The sequence below is a fragment of the Anas platyrhynchos genome, chromosome 39 (genome assembly GCF_047663525.1).
Source record: "Anas platyrhynchos isolate ZD024472 breed Pekin duck chromosome 39, IASCAAS_PekinDuck_T2T, whole genome shotgun sequence".
Lineage (NCBI taxonomy): Eukaryota > Metazoa > Chordata > Aves > Anseriformes > Anatidae > Anas > Anas platyrhynchos.
The window spans coordinates 1,383,379-1,402,300 of NC_092627.1; the positions used below are offsets into that span (position 1 = coordinate 1,383,379).

At 51.0% G+C, this 18,922-nt stretch overlaps 3 protein-coding genes across 3 annotated transcripts; 2 read left to right on the top strand and 1 right to left on the bottom strand.

Annotated features, from left to right (window-relative positions):
- Nucleotides 1–1,864: 1,864 nt before the first annotated feature.
- Nucleotides 1,865–2,800, top strand: LOC140001248 (olfactory receptor 14J1-like). Its single transcript, XM_072032420.1, has one exon. The coding sequence runs from the start codon at nucleotides 1,865–1,867 to the stop codon at nucleotides 2,798–2,800; it is 936 nt and encodes a 311-aa protein (XP_071888521.1).
- Nucleotides 2,801–7,221: 4,421 nt separating this feature from the next.
- Nucleotides 7,222–8,163, bottom strand: LOC140001217 (olfactory receptor 14C36-like). The gene has a single exon (XM_072032388.1). It carries the CDS (start codon nucleotides 8,161–8,163, stop codon nucleotides 7,222–7,224), a length of 942 nt encoding a protein of 313 aa, XP_071888489.1.
- A 7,859-nt stretch (nucleotides 8,164–16,022) lies between these two features.
- LOC140001218 (olfactory receptor 14C36-like) lies at nucleotides 16,023–16,967 on the top strand. The gene has a single exon (XM_072032389.1). The coding sequence runs from the start codon at nucleotides 16,023–16,025 to the stop codon at nucleotides 16,965–16,967; it is 945 nt and encodes a 314-aa protein (XP_071888490.1).
- The last annotated feature ends 1,955 nt before the right edge of the window (nucleotides 16,968–18,922 follow it).

The following is an 18,922-nucleotide window of genomic DNA, read 5'->3' on the forward strand; positions in this document are numbered from 1 at the left end:
CAGTCCTGGACCAGAGGAAGAGTAACCCCACGCATAAGGGCAGACTGGGACCCTGCCGAGTGAGTAGTGGCAAGGATGATGAGGTCCTGGGCACAACAAGGGATGCCATAAGAGCAGTGGTGCCTCCTCACTACAAACCAGGCCAGCTTCCTACAGAGCTGCCTTATGAGGAGCATGGCCACCAAGAAGATCTGAGTTATCATATTCAGCTCAGACCCGGTGTGACACTGCATGGACAAGTGCCTACAACTAGCTGGTAAAGAGGTGAAGGTCTGGGAGTCCCTAGGACAGCCTGGTGTGGAGAGGAGCAAGGGTTTTACCAAGGCTGAAAGTCCCAACACTGAGGCCTGACTGAAAGTCATTGCCACTGAGGCCTGTGAAGAGACATCTTGAGAATGAGCACAAGGTCCTCATTATCTCTGTGCATGCATCCATGAAGCAGTCAGGGGTCGTACAATTCTCCTGTACTTGGCCATGCACATCCCCATCTCCTACTGCCCCACAAAGAGCTCTGGTAAAGGTGTGAAGGGAAAGATCTCCCTTCCCAGGGAACATGGGTCAAGGCTTGGCCCTTGTGCTTGGTGACACACATCCACTTTTTTCCACATCAGGGTCACCTTCACATTGCCTTTGTCTCCTTGTCCTCACTGCCTCCAGGGTTCTGCTCTAACGAGCTCCAAGGGAGGCTGTGTCAGTGCTGGCCCTCAGGGGGACTCTGCAGGAAACTTGCTTCTGACTTGCACTTCTGGAGAAATGTCTTCAATTGTCTCTGAGTGCCTGAGGTTCGTGGGCTCATCAGCAAAGCCCCCAGAGGGGTGATTGCAGTGCCTTGGGCTGGTGCTGTGCTGCTGAGCTGGACCGGGCTCATGGGACAGAGAGAGCTCGTGGCAAGAGGACCCTGGTGCAGAGAGACAGCTGTGCCCAGGAGCAGCTCCTCTGCACAGCGCAGCAGGGCTGGGGGCACTGCCTGCAGAGACAGAGTGCTTAAAGGCAGGCAGAAGTGGCAGGATGCACAGAGCTCACTGGAGGAGAACACTTCCCAGCCCTGAGCCCGGTAAGTCTCGGGCTGGAGGGCAATGCAGCTTTTGGTCATGGAGGAAGGAGAAGCCGGGGGTGCAGGCAGGGGTGTCCAGGGCTGTGGTGCAGAGCAGGGTCCCTGCTGTGCCCCAGGGGCTGTGTGCTGGGGCAGGGCCTCTGACGCCTGCCAGGCTCAGCACTCAGCCTGCCTGAGGAGCCAGGTGCTTGGGCAGAGGAAGGGCAGGGCAGGGGCTGCCTGCAAAGAGAAGGCACTTTCTGCACTCTCTGCCTGCCTCTTCCTGCTCTGACGGTGGGGCAGGCTCTGTGTTAACAGAGTGGTTGGATTTGCATGGGTAACTGAGCTTCCTACTGCCTTGAACTGAGACATAAATAGTTTAGAGATGAACCTGAGAATATCCCTTCCCTTCTCTCTGCTTACAGACTGCACCAGGGCTTTTCTGAGCTATTCTTCAGGACCTGCAGACAAGGAGATGTGATTTTTCAGCACAACCATTGAGTGCAGCATTCCTCCAGCTGAGTGCTGTAAGCAGCCAGCAGCTGGGCAGCAGGGGATGGACAGAGCAGCCCTCCTGGAAGTGACTTCTGGCAGAGGTTTTTGCCCATAGCAACGACATTTTCCACTGCAGTAGAGCTGTGTGCCTGTGTGCTGTGTAAAGGACATTCAGCAAGCACAAAGCAGGGCTACAACCAGGGAGAGACACAAAGGTCACCTTGAAAGAAAGATAATGTGAAGGCTTTAATGAGAAAAGAAAGCATTGTTTGGGGAAATTTCCACTAACAGTCTGTATTTTTCCTTCTATGCAGTACCTTTGATGAAAGGCAGCAAATGCCCAACATCAGCTCTGTGAGCAAGTTCCTGCTGCTGGCATTCGCAGACACGCGCGAGCTGCAGCTCCTGCACTTCGCGCTCTTCCTGGGCATCTACCTGGCTGCCCTCCTGGGCAATGGCCTCATCCTCAGCGCCGTAGCCTGCGACCACCACCTCCACACGCCCATGTACTTCTTCCTCCTCAACCTCGCCCTCCTCGACCTGGGCTGCATCTCCACCACTCTGCCCAAAGCCATGGCCAATGCCCTCTGGGACACCAGGGCCATCTCCTACCAAGGATGTGCTGCACAGGTCTTTCTCTTTGTCTTGTTGATGTCATCAGAGTATTCCCTTCTCACCGTCATGGCCTATGACCGCTACGTTGCCATCTGCAAGCCCCTGCACTACGGGAGCCTCCTGGGCAACAGAGCTTGTGCCCAGATGGCAGCAGCTGCCTGGGGCAGTGGCTTTCTCAATGCTGTCCTGCACACGGCCAACACATTTTCCCTGCCCCTCTGCCATGGCAATGCTGTGGACCAGTTCTGCTGTGAAATCCCCCAGATCCTCAAGCTCTCCTGCTCAGATGTCTACCTCAGGGAAGCTGGTCTTCTGGTCTTTAGCTCATGTTTAGTATTTGGTTGTTTTATTTTCATTGTGCTGTCCTATGTGCAGATCTTCAGGGCAGTGCTGAGGATGCCCTCTGAGCAGGGCCGGCACAAAGCCTTTTCCACGTGCCTCCCTCACCTGGCCGTGGTCTCCCTGTTTGTCAGCACTGCCATGTTTGCCTACCTGAAGCCCCCCTCCATTTCCTTTTCATCCTTGGACCTGGTGGTTGCACTTCTGTACTCGGTGCTGCCTCCTGTAGTGAACCCCCTCATCTACAGCATGAGGAACCAAGAGGTGAAGGATGCAGTGAGGAAACTTCTTCAATACATGTTTCTTGATCATCAGTGATGTGTTCAGAAGATGTATTTCTGATAAGATGCAATTTTGATTCATATTATATCATATCATTTTTATCATTACTAGTGCTATCAAAACATTTTAATTAATAATAATCCTAACAGAAATAAAATGTTATTTGGGAAAATGATACGATATTTTTAAAATTATTTTTATCTGTTAGAACTGTAAAAATAATTTATTTTGTTTTTAATAATGTTATTCTTACCATTCTAAGTGTTACATTTTGTGTTTGCTTTGACCATATCTTCTAACATACATAGAGAACCAGGCTTCCTTGGTAGATAAAGACAATAAAGATACCATCAGAAACTCATTGGTCTCAGTATCCCTCTCTTCCCATCTCCTCTGGAGCTGGGGCAGCAGCCTCAGCAACCAGGAGGGGCTCAGGGCCAAGAGCCCAGCTGCCACAGGAAGGAGCAGTGTATTTGGATTAGACCTTGTGTATCTAGGTGACAGTCCTGTCGTCTCTATAGCAGCGACGGCACAAAGCATTTCCACATGCCCCACTCACCTGGCCACGGTGTCCGTCTTCCTCAGGCCTGTCATGGTTGCCTGCCTGAAGCCCCCTCCATCCCCTGCCCATCCCTGGACCTGGTGGTGGCAGTTCTGTACTCAGTGGTGCCTCCAGCAGAGCACGTCCTCATCTGTAGCATGAGGAGCCAGTAGCTTAAGGATGCCTTGTGGAAATTAATGACTAGATGTGTCTTGGATGCAAGAAATGAGTGATCTGCTTCTGCACATGACTTGCAATGTCAATAATTGGAGGAAAAGCCAGTGTACCTCTTTCTGTGTTTGGTTTTGTTTTTGTTTTTTTTTTTTTTTTAGTGGTTGTGTTTGTGCATATTCTTATTACATTAATTCAGCTAATGAACACCCACTAAAATGATATGGATATACCTGTTGAATATAGCTCATAGACTGTGCATGTGAAGCCATGCTCTATGTGAATTTAACCTTAATGGAGTTAAAATTCAACTGCCATTTTGTCTGACATCTGTCCTCTGAGACCAGGCCTGGCTCTGCAGGGGCAGTGCCCGTGTGCAGGCGTGCGGAGGAAAAGAGTCCCATCCCAGCAGCACGGCCAGGGAGCACCAGCGCTTGGGGCATGCAGAGTTGCTCTCTTGCCACTGCCGCCCTGTCCTGCTGAGCCCTGCTGGTGGGGTCAGGCCCAGCTGCTCCTCTCACTTGGTGCCAGTGCTGCTGTGGGGCTGTGCTGGGACTGCAGGCAGGGACAGGCAGTGGGCACGGCAGTGGCACAGCTGGCCTCCACTGCAGCACTTCCCTCCTAAGGGGGGATCTCCTCCAAGGTGGACTGACCAGAGCTCAAGTGCTCAGTCTGGTGTGAGCAGGCAGAGGAGAGCTCTGCAGCCCAAGGACATGCAACAGCCCCAGCAAAGGAGCCTGGCAAGTGATTCCTTGCAGCCCTGGGGCAATGGCAGTGACCCCATGAGCTGGGTCTGCCTCCCAGCCTGCCCAGCACTGCCCTGCAAAATGCCCCCATGCCCCAGGCACCACAGCCCCCTCGCTCTACAGAGCAGCACTGCCAGCTGGGGCTGGGGTTGGGGCTGGGGCTTGGACGGTGCTTCCCCTGAGTGTCTGCTAGGCCAGCTTCAGGCTTCTGGACTTGAGGTTGATCCCAACTGTACACTAGGAGCTGAGAGACAGGCACGGGGCTGGAACATTGCCTGCAAGGTCCCTCCTGCTCTAGCACCTCACAGGACTGGCTCCTGTGTGTCAGAGAGGCTGGGAGCCCAGCAGGTGTGCCATGAGCTTGGAGGATCACAACCAGATCATTTCTACCTGGGCAGGTCCTGGCCCAAAAAGGGGGTGTTTTGTAGGTGTGGTGTTACAAGCTCAGTGGTGCCTCAGAAACACTAAGTCCAGCAGGAAGCGACTGGCTGTTAAACGGCCTGTGAGTTGAGCTCTTTCTGAAGTAGCTGACAGGTCACCCTTGACTCCTGGCTGGGATCTGTGCCTTTAGGCTCACATCTGCCAGTGTCCATGCTAGGGCAGCAGAAGGCACTTGCTGTGCACGTAGTTTCTGAGATCGGCTCTTTCTAAGTACCTGGTAGGCCCCATAGAGGAAGAGGTCTTGGGTAGGGGTTGTCATGTCAGAGGTGTCAGCTTTTGCCTGAAGTCATCCTTTAGGACTGCTTTCAGTTTTTGACACAGAGGGGGCCACTGCCTCCAAGATGCTTGGGGCAAACTGCATGATGGTTCAAAAAAAGATAGCCTGGGTGCACAGAAGCCGTTCCATATCTAAAAGTTGGAGACAGGAAACAAAATTCTGGGGTGGTACAAGAACTGCTGGGCACATTATGCAGGGTTCACCTATAGCCTTTGTGTTCTTTTCCATCCTGACTTAGGTGCCATGTCAGTCTCAAGAAAGGAGTAGCCAACAGATATGAGACAGATACTCAGATCATGAAAGCCATCAGAAAGCTGCCTCTATGAAGATGACTGATATTGGGAAGTCAGGAGAAGCCTCGCCAGGAGAGATGTGAGATTTGAGGGAGGGAAAAGGAGTTTGGCAAGGAGAAATTAATGATTTCTGTGAGGTTAGAATGTTCAGGCAATGTAGATTCTGCTGTAACACTGGTTTAACACAGTCATGTAAAGCCTTTCCCTTATTTTAACAAGTGATATTAATCCCTAAACCTAAATGCTACTCCACACCCTGACAGGAATCCACTACTCTTATGCCTGACCTCAAAGTATCTCTTGAAGCCAAAACGCAGCCCATAGCCCCTTTCCCTTACCTTTACTCTCTTGCTCACCCTGATCTGATCAGCTTGTGGGCCAAAAGAAGGGGAAGGGTGGGAATGCTGTGATGAGCATGGCTCTGCCTCAGCATCTCCTGCCCCAGCAGGAGCAATGTGACTGTGGCAGTGAATGTGGGGTCACTTCTATCTCTGCGCTTGATAGGGCAGCAGCAGGAACATGTCACAGAAAGGGACTGGGAGGTCACTTGTGTCTGGAGGTGGCAGGTCAACCTTGACATCTTCCTGGGATCTGCACTTTTGGGCTGACATCTGGCAGTGGCCCTGCTAGGCCAGCAGAAGGCACCTGCTTGGCATGCTGACTGTTGGCATTGCTTCCTTGCAACAATGTGCAGGGCTGAGGAGGTGTCAAAATGAAGGTCTTCTAATAGCATCACACTACCCACCACATCCCACAGACCCCAAGACTAGCCCTGATCCAGACACGGTTGTGCAGGGTCTCTTCTCCTAGTGGCCGTGGTCAGGCCTTGGCCCTTCTGCTTCACTAAAACCAACCAAGGTTTTTCTCAGCACAGTGCTTTGCCTGTCTGTAAACATGGCCTCCAATTATCTGCCCTAACAAGGCCCTGGGGAGGCTTTGTTAGTAACAGCCCTCAGTGGGGCCCATTAATACTCCAAGTCACTTCAACTTTTCCTTCTGACTTTAGCTTCTCAAGTGGTTACATCACTCTCCTCCTAGTACCTCAACTGAGTTCAGGGGGACAATCACTTCCCTGGACCTGCTGGCCTCACTGCTTCTTACACAAGCCAGGATGCCATTGGCCTTCTTGGCCATCTGAGCACACTACTGGCTCATATTCAGCCGACTATCAACCAGTACTCCCAGGTCCTTCTCTGCCAGGCAGTTCTCAAACCACTCGTCTCACAGCCTGTAGCTCTGCTTGGGGTTGTTGAGCCCCAGGTGAAGAACCCGGCACTAGAACCCCAGAAAATAGAAAAGCAAGGAGCAACCTCTTGGCTTTATTCCGGGCAGCAGCTTTGGAGAGGTGTCCAGGCTTCTGGGTTTGCCCAGAGCAATACCCTCCTGTTACTGTGGTGCTAGCAGGGAGGTCAGCTGTAACCCAGGGTTGCACAGTGCCTGCTGCTGCCTGCACTCACAAGGATGCCACTGCAGAGAAAACACGTCTGTCAGCAAGGTACATGAGATCTGAAAGCTTGTCCAAATAAAAGAGCACAGGAGAACACACTGGAAGCCAGAAGAGAGCAGCAGTGAAAAGGCCACGTCCTGCTGCTGGCCATGGCCATGGCTCCAGAAAAGCAGCAGTCCCAACCCAAACTCCATGTAGCAGCTGGGCTCTTGGCCCTGAGCCCCTCCTGTGTGCTGGGGCTGCTACCCCAGCTCCAGAGGGTATGGCAAGAGATGGCAGCTGATAACAGTGTAGTTCTAATGTCTTGTCTTTTTTACATTTTTTAATTGTGTTTCTCTACAGAACCTGCTTCTTTCAATAATTAGATGACTGGGTATGATGACTGAGTAGATGACTATAAATGAAAAAATAAAAATAAGATAATTAGGTAGCAGGTTAACGATAACATAATTTAAATCAGAACAAATAATATGTAGAAAATATTTATAGAGAAATATATTAATAAAATTTTTCCTCACAGTTCCTGAAATAATCAGGGAACTCACAGACAATGATTGCAAAGAAACATGTATCCAAAGAGTTTCCTCACTGCATACTTGAACTCCTGGTTCCTCATGCTGTAGATGAGGGGGTTCAGTGCTGGAGGCACAACCGAGTACAGAAATGACACGACCAGGTCCAGGGATGGAGAGGAAATGGAGGGGGGCTTCAGGTAGGCAAACATGATAGTGCTGACAAACAGGGAGACCACGGCCAGGTGAGGGAGGCACGTGGAAAAGGCTTTGTGCCGGCCCTTCTCAGAGGGCATCCTTAGCACTGCCCTGAGGATCTGCACATAGGACAACACAATGAAAACAAAACAACCAAATGCTAAAGAAACACTAAACACAAGAGCCCAGACTTCTCTGAGGTAGACATCTGAACAGAAGAGCTTGAGGATGTGGGGGATTTCACAGAAGAACTGGTCCACAGCATTGCCTTGGCAGAGGGGCAGGGAAAATGTGTTGGCCGTGTGCAGGACAGCATTGAGAAAGCCACTGCCCCAGGCAGCTGCTGCCATCTGGGCACAAGCTCTGCTGCCCAGGATGCTCCCGTAGTGCAGGGGCTTGCAGATGGCAACGTAGCGGTCATAGGCCATGACAGTGAGAAGGGAATACTCTGCTGTGATAAAGAAGACAAATAGAAAGACCTGAGCAGCACATCCTTGATAGGAGATGGCCCTGGTGTCCCAGAGGGCATTGGCCATGGCTTTGGGTAGAGTGGTGGAGATGCAGCCCAGGTCGAGGAGGGCGAGGTTGAGGAGGAAGAAGTACATGGGGGTGTGGAGGCGGTGGTGGCAGGCTACGGCGCTGAGGATGAAGCCGTTGCCCAGGAGGGCAGCCAGGTAGATGCCCAGGAAGAGCGCGAAGTGCAGGAGCTGCAGCTCGCGCGTGTCTGCGAATGCCAGCAGCAGGAACTCACTGACTGAGCTTCTGTTGGACATCTGTTATTTCTGTGATGTGGTCCTGCACAAAGAGATAAACAGTAATACATGTAATACACAACAGACTTACCGGAGGATAGTTCAATTTTCTCATTTAAAAGCATCAAACAGACTTTCCACTTGCAGGCAGTTATTTTGAAGGTCCCTTTAATGACTTCCAGATGATTCCGAGTCTCTCTGGGAGAAGAGTGCTCTTCTGTGGGCAGTGGAAGCATCAGTCCTGCACTACAGCTCTAGGTAGCAACATGGTAGGAACATGGGGTAATCTTAGATTCACTTCACTCCTGGTATTGATGGGAATTCCCCAGTTTTACTCCTAGTTCATCACAGAGCAGACGCATGGAGATTTATTTACTTATTTGTTTCTTGTTTGTTTTTATTTGTACACTTTGTTCTTCTGCCCCACCACCAGAGGAGTGTTTTTAAGGCATAAATCCTGAGCATTCTGCTGCACTCAAAGTGAAAACTTGTACGTTCTCCTGCACTGAGGTCTCCTCTGCGCACACCCTCCATGCTGCCTGGAATCCCTTTCTACCTGGGTGCCAGCTGCGGTCAGAGCCCCCAGCCCTGCTGCGCTGTGCAGAGGAGCTGCTCCTGGGCACAGCTGTCTCTCTGCACCAGGCCCCTCTTGCCACAAGCTCTCTCTGTCCCACGAGCCCGGCCCAGCTCAGCAGCACAGCACCAGCCCAAGGCACTGCAATCACCCCTCTGGGGGCTTTGCTGATGAGCCCACAAACCTCAGGCACTCAGAGACAATTGAAGACATCTCTCCAGAAGTGCAAGTCAGAGGCAAGTTTCCTGCAGTGTCCCCCTGAGGGCCAGCACTGACACAGCCTCCCTTGGAGCTCGTTAGAGCAGAACCCTGGAGGCAGTGAGGACAAGAAGACAAAGGCAATGTGAAGGTGACACTGATGTGTGGACAAACTGGATATGTGTCACCAAGCACAAGGGTCAGGCCTTGACTCCCAACAAAAGGAAGGGAGATCTTTCCCTTTATACCTTGCTTAGGGCTCTTCCTGGGACACTGGAAGATGGGGATGTGCATTGCAAAGTGCAGGACAATGGTATGAGCCCTGCCTGTTTCATGGGTGAACGAGGAGTTAATTAGGCTCTGTTGCTTTAGTGATTAGCTTTCTCCTCAAAGACTTTAGTGGCAGAGACAATAGCCATAGCCATGGATACAAATATCTCACAAGGCAGCTCTATAGGAAGCTGGCCTGGTTCCTGGTGAGCAGGCACCACTGCTCGTATGGCATCCCTTATGGTGCCCAGGCCCTCCTCCTCCTGGGCACTGCTCACTCAGCACCGTCCCTGTCTGCCCTGATGTGTGGGATTTCTCTTCCTCTGGTACAGGACTGGGCTCTTCTCCTTCTAAATGTCAAGAGGTTTCTGTAGGCAAAATCCTACAGCTTCTCGAGGTTCACCCACAGTGATGCTCCATTCTGTCAGCTCTTAATGTCAGCAGACAGACAGTTCAACCTTCGTGTGATTGTGCTATCTCTGAAGAGACAGCAGCAGCAGCAAGAATTCCAGGGAAATTTGGATAATTCAGGAGTAACCAGCTAAATGGCATTGCAGGACAGTCACAGAAGGTAGGGGATGGAAGGCTGTCAGGTTCCACATTTACTGTGCTTTCTTCTCATGCATGCTGTCAGTTTGTCTGGAGATGTGTCCTGAATGTTATGGGGCTTTGCATGTCAAAATTAGAAGGGCCAAAGTCCAGCTGGAGCTCAATTCAGCTATTACTGTCAAAGACAATAAAAAATATTTATATAAATACCTAAAATAAGGGTGGATTAAGGAGCATCATCATTCTTTATAGGATTTTGGGGGGAAAACGTGGTTACAAGGGATGAGGTAAAGTCTGAGGCACTTTATGCCTTCTTTGCCTCAGTCTGTAGCAGCAAGACCGGTTGTTCCCCTGGACATTTCTTCCTCCTCATGGCCAGAGCCAACCTTCTAGGGCGGTTTGTATTGATTTTTTTCTCTCCTGCTCTTTCCTACTGCCAAAGAAAGCTCCATCAGAGTGGAAACCACTCCTGAAGTAGGCGTCCCAACCCAGCAGGCTCCTTGCTGCCTCTCAGCCAAGCAGACACAAGTCACCTCAGCAGCAGCTTCCAAGCCAGGGGCCTGCTGCTGGCCTTGCAGCTTCTTGGCTACACACAGCCAAGCCTTGTGCCTGCTGGTGCCCAGTCATGGACTCAAGCAGAAGGGCCAGGACAACCCATGTGGGGGCCTTCTTTCTGTCCGGGTCCTCCTGGGTCTGGAGGCAGAGGGGATCCCCCAGTCAGCATGCCAACAAAAAAACAAACAACACAAATAAAGGCTATGTGGAAGTGCAGAGGAAAGAAATTACTCTCTACTTCCCACAAATGTACTTCCCACACTTTTTTGCCCACCCCCTAGGAGGCTTAGAGAGAGTCCTGATGTTTTGCGAGCAGTGCTCAGCAGCAGACACAACACTGGTGTGATCCCACTGCTGTTCTAGCTCCACGTGCAGAGCACAGCACTGTATGGGCTGCTGCAGGGAAAGTTAACATCCCAGCCAGACCCAGTACAGTAACTTTGTATGGACATTGTTGTCCATACAAAATACATAAAGGCCCTCCTCAGAGCTTTTAACCAAGATTTTTGGTTAGTCCAGCTGGCATCCTGTTACAAGTGGTTTCTCTGAGGGGTCAATACTGCAACCTATCTTGTTTCATGTCTTTATTGATGACCTAGATGAGGGGATTGAGTGTACCCTCAGTAAGTCTGCAGATGACACCAAGTTGGGTGGTAGTGATGATCCGCATGAGGATCTGTAGGTGGCCCTTCAGAGGGACCTGGATAGGCTGGATTGCTGAGCTGAGGTGAATGGGATGAGGTTCAACAAGGCCAAGTGCAGGGTCCTGCACTTTGGCCACAATTACTCCATGCAACGCTTTAGGCTTGGAGCAGAGTGGCTAGAAGACTGTGAAGAGGAAAAGGACCTGGGAGTGTTGATGGATGCTCAGCTGAACATGAGCCAGCCGTGTGCCCAGGTGGCCAAGAAGGCCAAGGGCATCTTGGCCTGTACTAGAAATAGTGCAGCCAGCAGGAGCAGGGAGGTGATCATCCCCTTGAACTCGGCTCTGGTGAGGCCACACCTCTAGTACTCCGTTTAGTTTTTGGCCCCTCGTTACAAGAATGACATTGAGGTCCTGGAACATGTCCAGAGAAGGGAAATCAAACTGTTGAGGGTTCTGGAGCACAGGTCTTATGAGGAGTGGCTGGGATTGTTTAGTCTGGAGAAGAAGAGGCTCAGGGGAGACCTCATTGCACTCTACAACTTCCTGAAGAGAGGTTGATGTAAGGCAGGGGTTGGTGTCTTCTCTCAGATAACTAATGATAGGACTCGAGGAAGTGAGCACAAGTTGTGCCTGGGGATGTTTAGATTAGATATCACAAAAATCTTCTTCTCTCAAAGAGCAGTCGGGAACTGGAATGGTCTGCTCAGGGAGGTGGAGGAGTCACTGACCCTCACAGAGTTCAAGAAGCACCAGGACAAGGTGCTAGGAGATATGATTTAGTAGCTTATTAGCTTCTCAACCTTCCTATTAGTGATAGGAAGGTTGGACTAAATGGTCTTGTAGGTCCTTTCCAAATTTGTGTTTCTATGATTTCCGTGATTCTATGATAGGACAAGGGGAACGGTTTTAAACTTCAAGAGGATAGATTTAGATTCAATAGTCAGATGAAATTCTTGACTTGGAGGTGAGGCACTGGAACTGGTGCTGTGGGTCCAGAGGTCACCCAGAGGGAGTTTGGATCAGCCCATGCCCTTGTGTTTGAAGGAACAGCTGGTGAGAGTGGAGATGCAGCAGTGAAATCATGGGAATAGCAGAGTGAAAGCAATGTTTGGAAGAGAACTGTCGGTCTGCAGCCTTTTGCAGCCTTCAGGGAAGTGTGGGACAGCATAGGAAAGTGTGCAGAGGAGAAGGCAGAGGGCTCTGACAAGAAAGGAAGGCTGTAGCAGCACTGACATCTTTGTCCCCTCAGCCATGTCTTATGAGGTGATGTGTTATACTCATGGCATTGGGACCATGAATTCTCCTTTCTGCCCTTCGCAAACGCTGGAAGATCTCATACCATTGTCCTTCACATATGGTATTGCGGGCATCACCCCCTGCCACAGAGACCCCAGGAAGAGTGAGACATGGGGATGCTGGGGGTGCAGGATCTCTCCTCCAGTGGCTGGGGTCAGGCCTTGACCCTTCTGAGTCACCAAAACAAACCAAGATTTCTCAGGACAGTGCCTTTGCCTGTCTGTAATCATGGTTTTTAGTTATCTGCCCTAACAATTCCCACAGGAGGCTTTCACAGTAAGAGACTAGAATAGCCAACAGAGTCTAGAGTCTAGAGCAGTCTAATACCACAGAATAGAGTAGCCAAAAGAGGAGAGACAGGTACTCTGATATAATGACAACCATCAGAAAGCTGATCCCAGTTAGATGACTGATATGGGGAGGTCAGGAGTAGCCTGGCCAGGAGAGATGTCAGATTTGGGGTGAGGGAAGAGAAGGGAAAAGGAGCTCGGAAGCTTCCCTTTGTAGAGGTAAGAGGGTTCATGCAATGTTGATGCTGCTCTAACACTGACTTCAGTCTTGTAAGGCCTTTAAACAATAACAATAATCCCTCAGCCTAAACATTAGTGCAACATCCTGACAGGAATCCACTATTGGAAAGCAGAACTCAAAATATCACCTGAAGAAAAACTCAGCGCAGAGCCCCTTTTTCTTCCATTTCTTCTCTTGCACACCCTAATCCCCGCCCTTAACACTAACATTAAAATGCTCTATTTATCCCTAGACTTCTTGCCAGACATAAACAAAACCCTAAATCATAATGCTTGCCCATACCCTGACCACAGACTTGACACCACAAACAGAACAGCAAACCTTCCAACTGAAAATTTGTTTACTCTCTAAACCAGAAAGGTGAGCCCCAGTCCATAGAGGACAAGAGAGAGGTGAGCTCTGCCTCAGGATCTCCTGCCCCAGAAGGAGCAATATGACTGTGGCAGGGACTGTGAGGTCACTTCTATCTCTGCACTTGATAGGGCAGCAGCAGGAACGTGTCACAGAAAGGGACTGGGAGGTCACTTGTGTCTGGAGGTTGCAGGTCAGCCTTGACTTCTCCCTGGGAGCTGCACTTTTGGGCTGACATCTGGCAGTGGCCCTGCTAGGCCAGCAGAAGGCACCTGCTTGGCATGCTGACTGTGGGATCCCGTCTGCCTCCAGAGCCAGGAGGACCCAGGCAGAAAGAAGGCCCCCAGATGGGTTGTTCTGTCCCTTCTGCTTGAGTCCATGACTGCACAGCAGGAGGCACAAGGCTTGGCTGTGTCTCCACAAGAAGCTGCAAGGCCAGCAGCAGGCCCCTGGCTTGGAAGCTGCTGCTGAGGTGACTTGTGTCTGCTTGGCTGAGAGGCCACAAGGAGCCTGCTGGGTTGGGATGCCTACTTCAAGAGTGGTTTCCACTCTGAGGGAGCTTTCTTTGGTAGTAGGAAAGAGCAGGAGAGAAAAAACTGCCACAAAGTGCACCATGGATGGTTGGCACTGGCTACAAGGAAGAAGAAATATCCAGGGGAACAACTGGTCTTGCTGCTAGAAACTGAGGCAAAGAAGGAATTAAGTACCTCAGCCTTTACCTTATCTCTAGAATATTACCAGATTTCCCCCATGTCTAATGAAGGATGATGATTCTCCTTAATCCTCTTTTATTTAAAGTATTTCTATAAGCAGTGTTTATTGTCTTTGAGAGTCATAGACAGTTGGAGCTGCAGCTGGCCTTTGGCCCTTCTAATTTTGACCTGCACAGCCCCATAATATTCAGGACCCAGCTCCAGACAAACCGACAGCATGCATGGGAATGAAGAACAGAAAAAGCAGAATCTGGCAGCCTTCCACCCACTGTTTTTCTGTGACTCTGTGTTGCAGTTCCATTCAACTGGTTACTCCTGTATTATCCAAACGTTCCCACAGCTCATAATACTACTATCATGTCAGAGATAGCACAGTTACACAAAGGTTGAACCATCTGCCTGCAGAAATGAACAGCTTACAGAAAAGAGCATCAGTGTGTGGGAATGTTGAGAAACTGCAGGATTTTGCCTAAAGCAACTTCTTGATGTTTACAAGGAGAAGGACCAGTCCTGCACCAAAGGAAGAGTAACCCCATGCATGAGGAAAGACTGGGACCGTGCTGAGTGAGCAGTGCCCAGGAGGAGGAGGGCCTGGGCATCACGAGGGATGCCATACGAGCAGTGGTGCCTGCTCACCAGGAACCAGGCCAGCTTCCTAGAGAGCTGCCTTATGAGGAGCATGGCCACCAAGAAGATCTGAGTCATCAGACAGTTCATATTCAGTGAGACAACCCTCCCAAAATTGTATACAGGTACAGGGAAAGAGGTACAGGTCTGGGATTCCCTAGTGCGGTGTGGAGAGGATCAAGTGCTGTGGCAAGGCTCAAAGTCCAAAAAGAACCCAGGTCTTTGTGTCCATGGCTATGGCTGTTGTCTCTGTCACTGAGGCCTATGAGGAGAAGAAAGCTTATCATTGAAGAACCACGGCTTCACAGCCTCCTCACCCCCACACATGAACCAGGCAGGGGTTGTAGCATTCTCCTGCACTTGGCCATGCACATCCCCATCTCCTACTGCCCCACAAAGAGCCCTGAGCAGTGTCTGAAGGGAAAGGATGTCCCTTCACAGAGGACAGGGGTCAAGGCCTGGCCCTTGTGCTTGGTGACACACATCAACTTTTCCTACACATCAGTGTCACCTTCACATTGCCTTTGTCTCCTTGTCCTCACTGCCTCCAGGGTTCTGCTCTAACGAGCTCCAAGGGAGGCTGTGTCAGTGCTGGCCCTCAGGGGGACACTGCAGGAAACTTGCCTCTGACTTGCACTTCTGGAGAGATGTCTTCAATTGTCTCTGAGTGCCTGAGGTTCGTGGGCTCATCAGCAAAGCCCCCAGAGGGGTGATTGCAGTGCCTTGGGCTGGTTCTGTGCTGCTGAGCTGGGCTGGGCTCGTGGGACAGAGAAAACACTTTTTAAGAAGTCCCATGAAATAGAGAGCCAGCTGTGCCCAGGAGCAGCTCCTCTGCACACCGCAGCAGGGCTGGAGGCTCTGACCACAGCTGGCACGGGGAGAGGAGAGAAGGAGAGAAGGCTTGGAGGCACTTGGCAGTGGGAGGATGCTGAGAGCTGCATGAAAGAGAAACCTGCACAGCCCTTGACAAGGTAAGGGTCTATCTGCAGGGCCATGCAGCTGCATGGAAGGGTCTCCTGCTAGGTCTAGTTTCTGGGAGGGCAGTGGGCAATGCAGTAGGATTTGAGAGTCCTGCTGGGTTGCCCTGCGAGGTGAGGAAGTCTGGCAGAAGCCCCTTGCAGTGCCCTGTGCCAAGTGCCCCTGGACAGCTATGAGTAGAGTGGACAAACCTCCTCCAGACACTGCAGGTGTGCAGCTGTGATGTTTAAAACAAGGCTAGCGGGCAGTGGCCTGTTGAACTCTGCACTCAGATGAGTTGTTTCCAATAACAACAGAAAGCTCTTGGATTTGACAAATGGTCTGAAGTTGAGTTTTCATTGTGTTCCTGCTTCCCTCCTGCTGCACAGCAGGAAGGACTCCCCTGGAGCCACAGCACCCCTTCTACCAGTGCCACTCCCTGCCAGCACCAGCCACAGTTCAAGCAAGACAGTGGCAGAAAGGTTCTCCTGCAAAGAGAGAGAAGCTCATACTAGGTGTGCTTTAAGGCTTGCAGTAGGTTTTTCTTAGGTAAGTGTCATCTAAAGTTTGTCTGCCTTCTCCTCTTCAACAGTCAACTGTCCATAGTCAGGGAATGCCCAACAGCAGCTCTGTGAGTGAGTTCCTCCTGCTCCTGGCATTCGCAGACACACGCGAGCTGCAGCTCCTGCACTTCGCGCTCTTCCTGGGCATCTACCTGGCTGCCCTCCTGGGCAACGGCCTCATCCTCAGCGCCGTAGCCTGCCACCACCGCCTCCACACCCCCATGTACTTCTTCCTGCTCAACCTCGCCCTCCTCGACCTGGGCTGCATCTCCACAACTCTGCCCAAAGCCATGGCCAATGCCCTCTGGGACACCAGGGCCATCTCCTATCATGGATGTGCTACACAGGTCTTTTTCTTTCTCTTCTTTATAGCAGCAGAATATTCTATTCTCACCATCATGGCCTACGACCGCTATGTTGCCATCTGCAAGCCCCTGCACTACGGGAGCCTCCTGGGCAGCAGAGCTTGTGCCCAGATGGCAGCAGCTGCCTGGGGCAGTGGCTTTCTCAATGCTGTCCTGCACACGGCCAACACATTTTCCCTACCCTTCTGCCAAGGCAATGCTGTGGACCAGTTCTTCTGTGAAATCCCCCACATCCTCAAGCTCTCCTGCTCAGATGCCTACCTCAGGGAAGTTGGGGCACTTGCGTTTAGTGTTTCTTTAGGCTTTGATTGTTTTGTTTTCATTGTGCTGTCCTATGTGCAGATCTTTAGGACAGTGCTGAGGATGCCGTCGGAGCAGGGCCGGCACAAAGCCTTTTCCACGTGCCTCCCTCACCTGGCCGTGGTCTCCCTGATGGTCAGCACTGCCATGTTTGCCTACCTGAAGCCCCCCTTCATCTCCTCCCCATCCCTGGACCTGGTGGTCACAGTTCTGTACACCGTGGTTCCTCCAGCAGCGAACCCCCTCATCTACAGCATGAGGAACCGGGAACTAAGGGATTCCATCAGGACTCTACTTGAATACACACATTGTCAGCAAATTTACCTATAATACTATGCCTAATATTAGAAATCCAGGCTTTTCTAAGAAATAAAATAACGTGATATCTTCTATTATTAATTGTCTGTATTTTCTCTCATTATTTCACTTTTGTTTAAATAATATTTTTCCTAGCGCCCTAGAAGTCAAATATTTTCGGATAGAAGATGGCTTCCTGTGTAGATAAACCCAAAAAGAAATCCATCAGAAATTCACTGGTGGTCAGCTGTCACTGCAGGTTCTCCTCCCAGCCTCTTGCCCACCTGCAACCAACTGTCTCCTGGGGCAGAGTGAGAAGCAGAGAGGGCCTTGATGCTGTGCAAGCACTTCTCAGGAACAGCGATCAGAACCACAGGTGACCAACACTGCTCCGGTCACATATCAAAAACACAGCACCACAGGGTCTGATCTGCAGAGAGAAACTCCGTCCCAGCCAGTCTTTGTCCCCACAATGGATGAGAAGCTCTGGAAGGAGCCAGGAAAGTGGTAATAAGCAGTAGGACAATTGAGGAAGTCCAAAGGCCTTTCTGAAGGGTCACTGAGTGCCACCTGAGAGGCAGTGCTGGGCAGTGGGGAGGGCCAGGAGAAAGAATTATGAGAAAGCTGTGAAAAACAAGGACACTCAGGGCTTTAGCAGATCCTCAAAGTCCTACCTGAGTGCCCAAATGGAAAGCAATCTATGTCTGTGGGTTGACGAGAAGGAAGTGGTGAGTCCCGGATGGGGGCAGGGCTGAAGGGCCCTGCGTGAAGCTGGGCGGATGGAGAAGTGTCCACCTTGCATGTGTGCCTCAGCCTGGGAGCAGGGGCCTGCCCGCGGTGCAGGATGGCTGGGCTGTGCTCAGCCATGCCCCAGGAGATGACCTTGCTCTCTTCCTCCCCACCACTCCCCACACGGGGCAGGCCCTCCAGAAACACCCCTGAGCCTGGAGATGCACCAACCTGCTGCGCTGAGGTGCCACTACTTCGGGGAGGAGGGGAGGGTTGGAGAGACACGTGGGGCCTGTGGGCTAGAGTGGTGTGGCCTGGGAAACTGAGTGCCTGGGTAAATTTACCTTGGAGCCATAGAAGCCATTCTGGAAAGAAAACTTGTAGGCAGGAATCAAACTTCTTTGGCACTGCAGAGCTCCTGGGCACATTGTGCAGGGTGCTCTGATGGACATTTGTGTCTTTTTCCATCGTGTATTAAGTGCCAATATTCTCAGGAATAGAGTAACCAACATAGCACTGACAGATAGTCTAAGATCATGCAAGACATCATACACATGCCCCTAAAAAGATAACTGATATGGGGAAATCAGGAGAAGCTTGGCCAGGAGAAATGTGAGACTGAGAGGAGGGAATAGGGGCTTGGCCAGCCAAAATTAAGGATTTTGTAAAGGTAAGAGGGTTCAGGTTATGCTGATGCAGCTGTAACCGTGACTTAAAATAGTCATACAAGGCTATTCCCCAGCTTCAACCTGTAAAGTTAATACCTAAACCTAAATGCTACTCAGCACCCTGACAGGAATCCACTACTCTAATGAGTGACCTCAGCGTACCACTGGAAGACAAAACTCAGCCCATAGCCGCTTCCCCTAGCTCTTACTCTCTTAATCACTCTGATCTCTGCCCTTAATACTAGTTATAAAATGGTCTAATTAACACTGGAAAACTGATTAAGAGACTTAAACAAAACCCTAACTCCAAATGAATGTGAGGGGCCATGGATGTGATCAGCTTGTGGGCCATGAGGAGGAGATGGGTGGGAGTGCTCTGAGGAGCTCAGCTCTGCCTCAGGATCTCCTGCCCCAGCAGGAGGAATGTGACTGTGAGGTCACTTCTGTCTCTGCATTTGATAGGCCAGTAGCAGAAACGTGTCACTGAAAGGGACTGTGAGGTCACTTGTGTCTGGAGGTGGCAGGTCAGCCTTGACTTCTCCCTGGGAGCTGCACTTTTGGGCTGACATCTGGCAGTGGCCCTGCTAGGCC

What these genes read in the sequence shown, in the direction of transcription:
- LOC140001248 (XM_072032420.1), top strand. Translation starts at nt 1,865, where the DNA reads ATGCCCAACATCAGCTCTGTGAGCAAGTTCCTGCTGCTGGCATTCGCA.
- LOC140001217 (XM_072032388.1), bottom strand. Translation starts at nt 8,163, where the DNA reads ATGTCCAACAGAAGCTCAGTCAGTGAGTTCCTGCTGCTGGCATTCGCA.
- LOC140001218 (XM_072032389.1), top strand. Translation starts at nt 16,023, where the DNA reads ATGCCCAACAGCAGCTCTGTGAGTGAGTTCCTCCTGCTCCTGGCATTC.